Genomic DNA, 13053 nt, shown 5'->3' with positions numbered 1-13053 from the left:
AAAATACGGAAAAAGTGAAGCGCTGTCAAAACTTTCTGCATGCACTGATACCTGTTATCCACAATGTGGCATTTGCCATCAGAGAACATCTCGTCACCCAGTTTTATGAATGCCCCAGTAGGCATTAACATGTCACATGACTTTAAAATCTGAGCCTCCTGATCAACCGCTTGGCCGCTACAGGATTGTGGTGGAAACGGAGTTGCAAAGCTCTTGGGCCGTGTCCAAAATGAGGGATAGAGAAAAAAAAAATTCAGAACTCATGACATGCTTTTAGGAATCTGAAAGAAAACTCAAGCAGGGACAAAGAACTTTAAGAGGACATCACCTTTTGAGAATTGAGTGAAATGCCTGTTCCTAACGAAAATCTTTAAAAAAAAAAAACAACAATTGAAAATCCACAAATAACCAGGAACTCATTTTGATGATCACAGTACAATTAGCTCATGTCACCTGCTTTATTATTATTATTTTTATTAAAGGTTTGTTTATTATAGCCTACCGTAAAGCTAATGAATACCAAAAATTCACCATCAAGCAGGGACAGGCAACAAATGCTATTTTCTCAATATTCATCTTTTAAATTGAGTTAAAAATGCAATGAGATCAACATGGAGGACACTTTGCATGATTAAAAAATAAATAAATAAAAGGATTTCAAAAAGGATTCCCAATTCAGATACTCACCTAAAAGAAAATTCACAAGAAATGCAGAAGGTCCAGAAGCCCAGACAAGACCTCGAGCTGGAGTATAAACGGCCTCAGCAGTCCCCATTATGTAACCTCCACCAACCCATGTTGCTAAAAGGAAATACAAATGAGAAAGAAGTCAGTGTGTATATTAAAGCATCATTAAATTAGAAATGTGAGAGAAGAAGAAAATAAGTCTTACATGTCATTGTAAACACACCGGGGAGAACATGCAAACTCTACACAGGCGGGGCCGGGACTTGTACCCTGGTCCTCAGAACTGTGAGGTAGATGTGCTAACCAGTCGGTCACCGTGCCGTCCAAACTAGTTCATGATTTTTTTGGTTTTGTCCTGTTCAGCTGTTAGGTCAAGCAGGAGGATCTGTATCCCTTTTATGCTGGAACAGTTTGACTGTGCCACAGGGGTTTTTAAGGTGCCGTGGTTCTTTGTGTTCTGATGGATTTTAATTGAAAATTTCAGTCGGACAGAACAAAGTTTTAAAGGGGAGTGACTGAGAAAACAAAAGGGATAGACACTGAAAAGATAACTAAATAATATTGGAAGAAAAGACAACTAAAGAGAGGACACTAGCTGTAAGGAAGCTGGGGAAAGTAAATAATTATAGGCCTCGTACAGTGACACATTAAATGTGAGTGTCGTATGGGGCCGTAGTGCTACACCCTGTGAAGGAAGGACAGGACAATATAGAACAGGACTGGACAGGACAAGGACAGAAGGGGAAGCATGCAGGACAGAGGTCGGGGACCCGGCTGTACGACTGAAGTGTGGTGGGAGTGGCTATGTAAATTCTAAACATCTATAGAAACAGAGTGCAAGTGAGGGGATACCCAGGAAGTAACGCAGTTAGAGTTATTTAATTGCAATGAGTGAGTGTCCCCGCAGCAAGCGAATAAGTCCCCGAGGCGAGTATCTGCGGACACTTGCAAATGAAATGACACTGTCTCGCATGCACAATAACCGTCAGAAGTGTCCTGTAATTACTCTGCCTGAGCCCACCCTACCCTCAAAATACTGCCATTTAATTTCCCCAGCTGCAGCTTTCACCCTACAATCTCAAAAACATGAAGGAAAACTTAAAAGGGGATATTTTTTTTTAAAAACGAGAAATTATAACAAAAACAGGACTTTTATCCTTAATGGCCAAACAAAAATATGCAACACAGTATGACAGGAACGAAGGTGAAAGGTCATTGATGCATTCCTCACAGCTCTGGCTAAATATAGTACCAAAATAATTTATTTATTATTATATTACACAACAAAATAAATTCATATTATCACAGTGTGATCATACAGTGTTTTAACTAAAACATTCTGATACATATAATTTCCCGAGTATTCCATTTTTACAATTATGTACTGTATTATAAAAGAACATATTCAATCCCATTTACGCAGTGTCCCTGAACGCACCTCGCGCACTCACACAGCTGCCTCGTGACTGCCAGGTTTCATTCTGAAGAGTGAAATAGGAACTACAGCAGGTGTAAAGTACAATCTTTTAATCATGGTCAAACAGTTACAGTTGAGTCCCTGTATATTACAGTACTCTAACATTGCAGCAGACCCTGCAATGTGACTATTGCACACACGTACATAGTGATGACGATGCTCAAACACAATATCGTGCAGCCCTCCTGAACAAAGAATTTAGATGAGAACTGGACTAAAGTATGGCCAGGCTCCGGGCCAGATACGGCCCGATCTGTTATATGGTGGTGGAACCATACAGTACAGGAAATCATACAAGGAAAAAGTTTAGCTAAGAAGAAGTGGAACACTGAGAGGACTGAGGAGAGGCGAAAGGAATGCATTGAGATGCGACACAGGGCAAAGGTAGAGGTGGCAAAGGCCAAACAAGAGGCATATGATGACATGCATGGCAGGTTGGACACTAAAGAAGGAGAAAAGGATCTATGTGCAGCAGGTTAGGGTGATTAAGGATAGAGATGGCAATATGTTGACTGGTGCAAGAAGTGTGCTAGATAGATGGAAAGAATACTTCGAGGAGTTGATGAATGAGGAAAATGAGAGAGAGGGGAGAGTAGAAGAGGCAAGTGTGGTGGACCAGGAAGTGGCAATGATTAGTAAGGGCGAAGTTAGAAAGGCATTAAAGAGGATGAAAAATGGAAAGGCAGTCGGTCCTGATGACATTCCTGTGGAGGTATGGAAGCATCTCGGAGAGGTGGCTGTGGAGTTTTTGACCAGCTTGTTCAATAGAATTCTAGTGCGTGAGAAGATGCCTGAGGAATGCAGGAAGAGTGTGCTGGTGCCCATTTTTAAGAACAAGGGTGATGTGCAGACCTGTGGGAACTATAGAGGAATAAAGTTGATGAGCCACACAATGAAGTTGTGGGAAAGAGTAGTGGAGGCTAGACTCAGGACAGAAGTGAGTATTTGCGAGCAACAGTATGGCTTCATGCCTAGAAAGAGTACCACAAATGCATTATTTGCCTTGAGGATGTTGATGGAAAGGTACAGAGAAGGTCAGAAGGAGCTACATTGTGTCTTTGTAGATCTAGAGAAAGCCTATGGGAGAGTACCAAGAGAGGAACATGTACATTTGGGTTCAAGATCGTCTACATACTGGCAAATTAATCATTACAGAAATAAAAATGTGATTTTGGTGATGCTTTTCATTTATGCCAGTTGTGGTATAAACTGTACATTTAATGTTACATTACATTCACATTTAATACATTTGCAGGGTTCCAAAGCAGTATTTGTATAACTCTTGACAGCTACTGTATAGTTATGTTTAGAGGATTGTGTTTAAAAGTTGAGTAAAAGCTCAACATTTGTATAATAGCTTTTATTTTCAAAAACACAAATAGGGACCACTGCTCATTCTATTTCAAATGGGAAAAAAAAAAAAAAAAAGTATTTGAATGTGTTATTCCTGTACAGAAAGGGAAGAAAATGGAACATTAGACCATGTTACATTTGTCAATATGCATACCATTTACTGTGCAAATTGAAAAATGCTTGAACTCATATTTAATTGTACAACTTTTACAAGAACTACTTTACATCTGCTCTGAACTGCTATTCCAGCCCAGGACATTCCGGATTCACGGTTTGTTGACAATGCCCATGTGAAGCCAAGCTCTCAACATGAGACCCCCTCAAAGTCACAAAATCATGCAACACAGTTCTCAGAAACAGTGTTGATACAGCTAATATGACTTCAGTAATTCACAGGAATGCATTTTTCAGTTTTTCAGTTAATATTTCAAAAAGGCCTAATGTTCGCTTTACTCTCTGTAGAAGAAATAACACATTTTGATACATTTAGTTTTGGGACAGAAGGTGCAGCATTCCCACTGCAATTACAGAGACCCAGGACCAATGGAAAAACCCAACAAAGACCAGATGCAAGCATGGAGAGGACGCCAAGGTCCAACCAATGCCGACTGGCGACCAGTTCAGGGTGTAGTCTGCCTTTCGCGTGAAGTCAGCTGGGATAGACTCCACCGCCCCTGAACAGGATAAGTTGTGTTGAGAATGGATGGAAGGTGAAGCTGGTTTCCCAAGGGCAATTTTCTTTTCTTTCCAGGGGGCGCTACTGTGTCTTATGGCGGAGGGTGTGTGTGGGGGGGGGGCTCTTGAGGACCCCTAAAATACCAACATTTTCACGAGGATACACACACCCTTGGAAATGTCTGTGAGTTTTGGGTCATGTTGAGGCCCCCAAAAGTAGATTTATTTGTGAGAAAAAGCATAATAAAAATCCATTCATGCATCCATCCTTGCACTTGTTCTCATTCGGGTGGTGGGTGAGCCGGAGCCTATCCCAGGTGACTTTGGGCAAGAGGCTAGCACAGGGTAAATATAGACTAAAAACCACTCTCACCTATGGGCTATTGAGCCACCAATAATTAGGTTGTAGTAACTCAATTCTCAGATGAAAACTGGTCTAATCCAAGGTTTTGTTACATTTTTGACATACGAGGGCAGTCTGTTATTGCACTCTTTTGTGAAATATTGGCAGAGTTGTTTAGGACTTAGACCACTATTGCACTCAACATTTAGTTGGAGTCATTGAGTTGCAGCCATAAACCTTTCATCACTGCTGCACAATCACAAAAAGGAATTTGTCCAGTTTGCTCAATTTAGAGTCTCAAAACATTATTGAGCCATACCCAAGTAGCTAAGATTGCATGGGGATCCCGGTTCAAGCCATCGACTGACAGAAAATTGTGGAGAAAAAAACACCCCTCAGATTCGTCAAGGTGTGTACAGAGCTGGAGTAGATGACAATAGACCATTCACCCACAACATTCCTCGAAGCTGGGTACACCTTGGACCAGTCACCAGCCAATTGCAGGGAACAGACAATACACAGACTACCATTCACACTCATATTTACACCTATGGACAATTTAGAGTCTGCAAGTAACCTAATATGCATGGGAAAGCATGATAGGACGGGTTTTCCAAGCAAGTGTCAAGGGTATCAAAGTACCTCTAACACCCCAGTGACAGGCCATTGTACCCCTAAAGGGATGTTTTTTTTCAGTGTGCTGGAAGCATGCCTCACCATGGGCCTCCATATCACATTTTCTATTATTATTTTTGAAAATCACAATAGATGACCACCCCGTGTTTGACAAAACATATCAAATTCTTAGAGCAACAAACATTCCTGGGGAACAAATCTGTGTTTAAAAAAAACAAAAAACAAATGCAAAGTTGGGGGGAATCATCCAAGCATAGAACCTTTTTTTTTTTTTTTTTTTTTAAAGAAACAAATCACCTGTTTTCCCGATAATTACATATGCTACATGTGATATACTCTGTTGGACTGTCATCCCGGGGCAACGATACAGAGTTTCCCTCCGACTTCAGGCGATTGAGAAGCAGGAGGCCCTCCCCGGCTGGGTCAGAGGTGCACAGGATCCAGTGGTTGTTGGACTTTTCAGCTTTGTGGGCGTCCAAGAAAGTATGAGCGGTCACCTCGTACTCATTGCCGTATGTGGTCCTGCCGGGTGGACAAAAAGGAATGAAAGACATCGAATGGGAAATAAAAATATTGCACTCGGGAGTTGATTAAAATGTATTTGAAAAATTTGTTGATTATAATAGTCGTAGTCATGGCACTGATTTAAAAAAAAAAAAAGAAGCAGGGTGGTCCTATAAGGGTGAAAAAAGAAAAAGAGGTTCAATTCTACACAGTACACCAGGAGTGGGCAAACGTTTGTGCCGAAGAGCCCTATTAGATTTTTAAAACTGACAGATTGGCCGGGTCATTCGTAGATGAGGTTAAAAAGTGTTAAAATGTACATAAAAAAAAATTAAAAAAAAAAATATATATATATATATATATCATAATATTAAAATAATTAAATGAAAATATATTTATTTAATAAAATCAACTAATCAATTATTTAATAAATATATCTTTTAATAATAAATACATTTTAATTAAGCACTATTAGGAAAATAAATTAATGAAACAAATAGTACAGGACTCCTGATTGTGTAAATGTTCACAGTGGTCTTAATTAACTCATTCCCTGCCAATGTCGTCCAAAGACATCATTCAGAATTAAGCTATTCCCTACCAATGCCGTCTAAAGAAGTCAATGGCGTTTTTTTAATGGAGATAGGTGGGGGAGGGCCTTGTGCCGTTTATGTGTGATCGTCAAGTCTCTGGATAACTGCAATGAGGAATGGCACACCGTAGAGGGCAGCAATGCCTTGAGGTGAACGTCCCTTCCTCAGAGGGGCGGGGACGAGGAGACAATGAGAAGATGCAAGCATAATGACGGAAAAGAGAAGACAATCGGAAAAAAATCTTTAAAAAAGCTTTCGGTACTCAAAATGTATTGAGCCAAGGCAAGAAAAATATTCCTGCGCCCGACAGGAATGATGCCTTGGATCATGCAAGGGAATAAAGAATGACGCTCCGAGCCGATCGTTTTGTTGCAAAGCTGTCGCCCAAAATGCCGGGCCATATGGTGAGATGCGCTCGGCCGCTTGCCAGCTGATTATCTGCCGACCAGGATTTGAGTAAATGGGATCCGCAATCATCAGATGAATGAACTCCCTCTGGATCCCCTGGAAGCAGCTGAGCTTCATCCTGAGCTTCCTCCGGATGATAACTGGGACGAAGGTAACTCGTTTGCAGCTAGCGTTAGCCACATTTAGCGATAAAAGACTCTCCTTCACTTCTTGTGCCATGAACAATTTAGTCCCACTCGTTCACATTACAATGTAACATCTGTTGCCAGTACTGATTTCAATTTTCCATTTCCAGCTCGTCCATCTTGCAGTAATTCAACACCAGCAAGTCAAACGCATTTTAGGATTGCGACGAAGAAAAGTAATGTGTTTTTTTTCCCCATGCAAAACACATAAATAAAAAGTATTCTCTAGTAATCGTAAGTCTTTTTTTTTTTAAACTTACAGGATATGCATCCAGAGCTTGGGGCTTGAAAAATGAGTGACATTGCTCGAAAATGCCTGGCAGTCTGTAGGTTCTCTGCTCAGGCAACGGCTGGCAGTGAATGAGTTAAACAGGGTGGGTTGTATGTGTATGTAATTTTCCTCCCCGTGGACTACAGCATAAAGTTTGGCTATGGTGGAGGTCTGGCAAAAATGTCAGTTTCTTGGAAATCCATTACAAAGATATTGTGGAATCTTGCACACAAACAAACAGAAATGTACCAAACAGATCTTAAATTAATTAGACCACCTAATATAAGACCACCCTAACTAATGTGGACTCTTTCAATTTCAGTGAGCTCTAGATGATTAAGCATTTTTGAACAAGAATTTCACATTGAATTCAACATTTTCACTGGTCTTCTCTTAAGGCCTGGTACACACACACACAAGGATTCATCAAATATTATAAGATTTTTATTTATTTTTTTAAATCTCCTACAGACCCCACACATGAAGATACAAAATCAGGCATTTAACAGTTTTGGTTGTAGTGTCTGTGGTGTGCACCAATAATCTCAACACAGAAAACTACAGATTTCTGGTCCGCCTCAAAAATGGCAAAACAAAGCAACGCAAAATCGAAAACGACATGCCGAGAGGAGGAAATTATAGTAGCCTTGGGTCTATTTTTTGCAGTAAAATCCCCAACTATTACAATTACTATTTAATTTTTTTTATCTCACCATACATTCCACCAACAACCCAGGCTTAATTTAGGCTCCTCCCTGACATAAAAAGCTCATCTCTCAGATTTCTCTTGACACAAACTACTGTACGACTCTCCTATTTAGACAGGGCTTTGGTTGCATGTTATGGTGTTTCAGGAAGAACACAAAAAAACGTGAATAGGTAAGTTTTTTTTGCAACTTAGTAGCATAAGTTCCACAGATAAAAACACAAATAGGGGAATTTGTGAAAAGGGAATCACGAATATGCGGGGAATTACTATACCCAAGGATTAGATGTTCCATAACAGCCAGAGCCTGGTTTGTCTTGCAGTGGAGGACGACCACGTTGACGTTGGCCTGTGAGACGAGAAGGCAAAAGCCAACCTTGTTAAGATAACGTACGGTACAAAGCAGTGGCAGAAAATGCAAAAAAAATGTTGAGTCGGACAAAAATACTCACGGGTACAGGCAGACCCTCGTGCTCGAGCCTCTCCTGGGGGTCAAAGTGCACCACCTTCCACCAAGATGGAAAGCATTCGCTCTCCTCCAAATTGACTTCCTGGAGACGAGACCTAAGGGCGGACTTCCGGAATGTCTGCACATCACTTGTCAGGTACAGCTGAAAAAGGAAAAAGTGGTATTGTCGTTGTTACATCTACAGCACAGTCAACCCATTAAAAGCCTCACTCAATTTGTCACATTACTGAAACGTGATTTTTTTTTTTTTCTTCAAAAAGCTAACACTGGGTTACAAAAAAGTTTTTGTTGTCTGTATTTTTTCAACTGATTTAGGACAATTGTGGATCGCTGAATCTAAAAATGACATCCGTTTCTCTTGTTCAGGTCAAGTTTTTATGCAGTTGATTTTTTTTTACTAAATCGATGACATTTCTGTGACATTATCAGTTGATTTTTCTTAAATATTTCTCATTTGAGATAGGTTTTTAAGAGAGAAAAAACATTTTCTCTCACGTTCCCAGGGTGAATACTCCTGATATAAAGCCAAAATACCTGTACATATAAAGAAAAAAAAAAATTCATAATGGCTTCCTTTCCTCAGGAAAGCAGCCCGGCCTGCTGACTTCCTGACACTACGGAGGAGATTATTTTCGGACAAGTTCAGGTTTCGAAACCATACAACATTACCAAAAGGATAAAACAGATTCAATAAAACTTCTGTTAAAAAAAAAAAAATTTTTTTAAAAAGCAAATAATTTGCATGTGTGGTTTATGTTATGCAGTGGAAATGCTAAACTTCTATATTTTGAAATTCAATTCTAAAATAAAGTTTTTTTTAAGAAGCTGTTTAGGTTATGCAGTGGTAATATTAAATGTATATATTTTTTATTACATTAACAATAATGACAAATAAACTTGTTTTTACATTTTAATTAAATTGTTTTAATTTAACATCGGAAAATGTAATAAAGCTATAACAGTTTATGTATTGAGGTAATTTTTTTGTATATTATTTTAAATTACATTAAAAATGACTTTTAAAAAATGTAAAAGTATAACAACTTATCTATTGCAGAATTAATGTGTGTGTTTTAGTGTTGCTGTTACTTACACCCCCGGCGAAGCCACTTGTTGTTTTCAAGGCAAAACTTTGCTCATAATGCAGAGTTGCTCCTTCAGGAGTGCCATCTACACTGTTGTCACACACACACACACATTACAAGATTCGGCCAATACAACACTAGTGTGTGTGTGTGTGTGTGTACCTGGTAATGATGAATGCCGTGCGCACACTGGGCTGAATGTTTCTCCCAGCACTGACTCCACACGGACCTTTAATGCCAGGAGAAGGAATCTTGGTCATGTGTTCAATGTACGCGTTGATGCCGAGCGCAAAACATTTGCCATCTACACCGATGTTCACCAACATCACAACATCTCCAAAGTGCAGCGCATCATCTGTGGTCACACTCAATTCCACCTGTACACACGTGGACATCATCATCATCATCATCACTAATGTTGTGTTGCTATTGTTGTCGCAGATGTGCATGATGGTACCGGACTGAGGATGTTGTGCTTGAGGAAGTCGACTCTCTGTGCAGTCAGCTCCCCCTTTTCTCTTTTACCCAGGTACTTGCTCCTCACATGCTGTAGTGAGAATACACATCAATATTGAAATGAGGGATGGACAATTTACATACATAGGTTACAAAATTTTGTTTTTTTGTAAATTGTCTATGTTTTTTCAAGTGATTGTCAATTTTGCATCACTGAATCCAAAAATGACATCTGTTTCTTGTTTTCAGGTCAGGTTCTTATGCCAAGTTGTTATTAATCAAATGTTACAAACTATGCTTACTGTAAATTGAATAGTAGACATTGATAAAAGTAAGTACCTGTACATTGAATGTTACGTCATCATTGTTCAAAATTCAGGTCATGAACTTCTATTTATTTGAACAGCTAAAGTGAAAATACCTGTACATGTAAAGAAAAACGTGGCCATTGTTCAAAACGCTGACCTGACCAATGTGATATTTGGAGTCAGCACATCAAAATTGTCCTCAATCAGCTAAAAAAAAAAAAAAAAAATCTCAAAACAAGAAAATTGTTTGGCCGCGCCGATATTTGGCATTTTGAGAAATATTGGCTTTTTTTGTTAAAAAAGACGGTCGGTAAGAGATCAATTTAAAACTGGGGCAACTTCAGGGAACTCCAGTGCAGGCACCAATTGTGCAAGTTCTCCCACTTAAAAAGATGAGAGAGGCCTGTAACTTTTATCATAGGTATACCTCACCTATGAGAGACAAAATGAGGAGGGTGAGGGGTAAAAAAAATAAATCTGAAAATCAGTCTGAATTTTAAAGAATTTATTAGCAAATTATGATTGAAAATAATGACTTGGTCAATAACAAAAGTTCATCTCAATACTTTGTTATATACCCTTTGTTGGCAATGACAGAGGTCAAACGTTTTCTGTAACTCTTCCCAAGGTTTTCACACACTGTTGTTGGTATTTTGGCCCATTCTTCCGTGGAGATCTCCTCTAAAGCAGTGATGTTTTGGGGCTGTCGCTGGGCAACACAGACTTTCAACTCCCTCCAAAGATTTTCTATGGGGTTGAGATCTGGAGACTGGCTAGGCCACTCCAGGACCTTGAAATGCTTCTTACAAAGCCACTCCTTCTGGATCATTGTCATGCTGAAAGACCCAGCCACATTTAATCTTCAATGCCCTTGCTGATGGAAGGTGGTTTTCACTCAAAATCTCCCAATACATGGCCCCATTCATTCTTCCCTTTACACAGATCAGTCGTCCAGGTCCCTTTTCAGAAAAACAGCCCCAAAGCATGATGTTTCCACCCCCATGCTTCACAGTATCTATGGTGTTATTTGGATGCAACTCAGAATTGTTTCTCCTCCAAACACAACAAGTTGAGTTTTCACCAAAATGTTCTATTTTGGTTTCATCTGACCATATGACATACTCCCAATCCTCTTCTGGATCATCCAAATGCTCTCTAGCAAACTTCAGACGGGCCTGGACATGTACTGGCTTAAGCAGGGGGACATGTCTGGCACTGCAGGATTTGAGTCCCTGGCAGCATAGTGTGTTACTGATGGTAGCTGTTGTTACTTTGGTCCCAGCTCTCTACAGGTCATTCATTAGGTCCCCCCCTTGTGGTTCTGGGATCTTTTCTCACCGTTCTTGTGATCATTTTGACCCCGCGGGGTGAGATCTTGCATGGAGCCCTAGATCGAGGGAGATTATCAGTGGTCTTGTATGTCTTCCATTTTCTAATAATTGCTCCCGTAGTTGATTTTTTTCACACCAAGCTGCGCACCTATTGCAGATTCAGTCTTCCCAGCCTGGTGCAGGTCTAAAATTTTGTTTCTGGTGTCCTTCGACAGCTCTTTGGTCTTGGCCATAGTGGAGTTTGGAGTGTGACTGTTTGAGGTTGTGGACAGGTGTCTTTTATACTGATAACGAGTTCAAACAGGTGCCATTAATACAGGTAACAAGTGGAGGACAGAGGAGCCTCTTAAAGAAGAAGTTACAGGCTGTGAGAGCCAGAAATCTTGCTCATTTGGAGGTGATCAAATACTTATTTTCCACTATAATTTTCTAAATAAAGTCTTTAAAAATCAGACAATGTGATTTTCTGGATTTTTTCCTCATTTTGTCCCTCATTGGTGAGGTATTCCTATGATGAAAATTACAGGCCACTCTCATCTTTTTAAGTGGGAGAAATTGAACAATAGGTGGCTGACTAAATACTTGTTTGCCCCACTGTATTTATTTATAAAAATGTTCAGTTACCTTTACAAGAGATGCTGCTGATCCTGGGAACTCCCTACACTTTTTTTTTGGTTTAAACTTAAAGCAAAGATATGTGAAAGATTAACTTTTCTGTTATATTGACATTTTTGAAAACTATTTCCTGTAGAAAACTTTAGAGAGCTATTCATTTCTTTTTCAAACATGCTGCTGAGCCTGGGAGCTCCCTGCCATTTTTGTTAGAATTTTAAAACAAAACGTTGCAAATATGAAGAAGCTGTTTAAAAATCATATGCTTAAAGGCATTTAAACAAAGTATTGGAGTTTGTATTATTCAAATGTTTGATGACAGACAGAAAAATGAGGAAAAAAACTTGAGCACTAGATAGATATTTAGACGAATGGACAGACACGTGTCCATTAAAACATATTTTGTACACAACTATTGAGAGGGAAACTTGCTTGCTAGTTTCTACCGTCACGTCCAAATGTACGTCGCCTACGAGTTCGACGATATCGGTCCTTGTAACACTTGTCGAGCTAAAACACCAACACGAATACCAAATAAAGCTTTCTTTGGACACAAACCTCTTCCAAATTCTGCTCCTCGTTCCAGTTGCCAATTTTCACGTTCGTACGATAGGTTTTAAAGTTGGGCATGGAGGTCATTTTGTTCGCCATGTTGTCGCCGTTTGCTCAGTGGCCACCCTTAAGCTACGTGGCTCCGTGTGGCGGTTTCTATGGCAACGCCTATCCAAACCAAGCTCCCGCCGAGCGCCGGTAGAGGACGCCAAAAATCCCACACGTCGGACGTAAACCAAGCGACGTCATTCACGCATGCGTCACTCCTTCACGTAAGATTGTGCAGTTGAGCGTCAAAGGCGCGCCTGATGTGACGTGCTGGAGTCCAGGCGCCCCCGCCCACTTGGAAGTGACGCTGTGTAATACTGACCTCACTGTTACTGCTGCTTCATTCCAACTTTT

The 13053-nt window shown here is 40.0% G+C and overlaps 1 protein-coding gene across 1 annotated transcript; it reads right to left on the bottom strand.

Annotated features, from left to right (window-relative positions):
• Window positions 1-2324: 2324 nt before the first annotated feature.
• On the bottom strand, window positions 2325-12768 carry cfap161 (cilia and flagella associated protein 161). Its single transcript, XM_061676763.1, has 7 exons — window positions 12658-12768; window positions 9850-9939; window positions 9555-9769; window positions 9401-9482; window positions 8291-8449; window positions 8114-8187; window positions 2325-5693 (listed from the first exon to the last, which is right to left on the bottom strand). The coding sequence occupies exons 1-7, from the start codon at window positions 12748-12750 to the stop codon at window positions 5465-5467; spliced, it is 942 nt and encodes a 313-aa protein (XP_061532747.1). The 5' UTR covers window positions 12751-12768; the 3' UTR covers window positions 2325-5464.
• Between the last annotated feature and the right edge of the window lie 285 nt (window positions 12769-13053).

The sequence above is a fragment of the Phycodurus eques genome, chromosome 5, assembly GCF_024500275.1.
Source record: "Phycodurus eques isolate BA_2022a chromosome 5, UOR_Pequ_1.1, whole genome shotgun sequence".
Lineage (NCBI taxonomy): Eukaryota > Metazoa > Chordata > Actinopteri > Syngnathiformes > Syngnathidae > Phycodurus > Phycodurus eques.
Note: the sequence above shows the minus strand (reverse complement) of the source record. Positions and strands in the feature narration are given on the sequence as shown.

What these genes read in the sequence shown, in the direction of transcription:
- cfap161 (XM_061676763.1), bottom strand. Translation starts at nt 12,750, where the DNA reads ATGGCGAACAAAATGACCTCCATGCCCAACTTTAAAACCTATCGTACG. An exon ending in AGCACAACATCCTCAGTCCG is followed by an intron (nt 9,770 to 9,849) that starts GTACCATCATGC and finishes ACGTGTGTACAG; the next exon opens with GTGGAATTGAGTGTGACCAC. An exon ending in ACGGCATTCATCATTACCAG is followed by an intron (nt 9,483 to 9,554) that starts GTACACACACAC and finishes GTGTGACAACAG; the next exon opens with TGTAGATGGCACTCCTGAAG.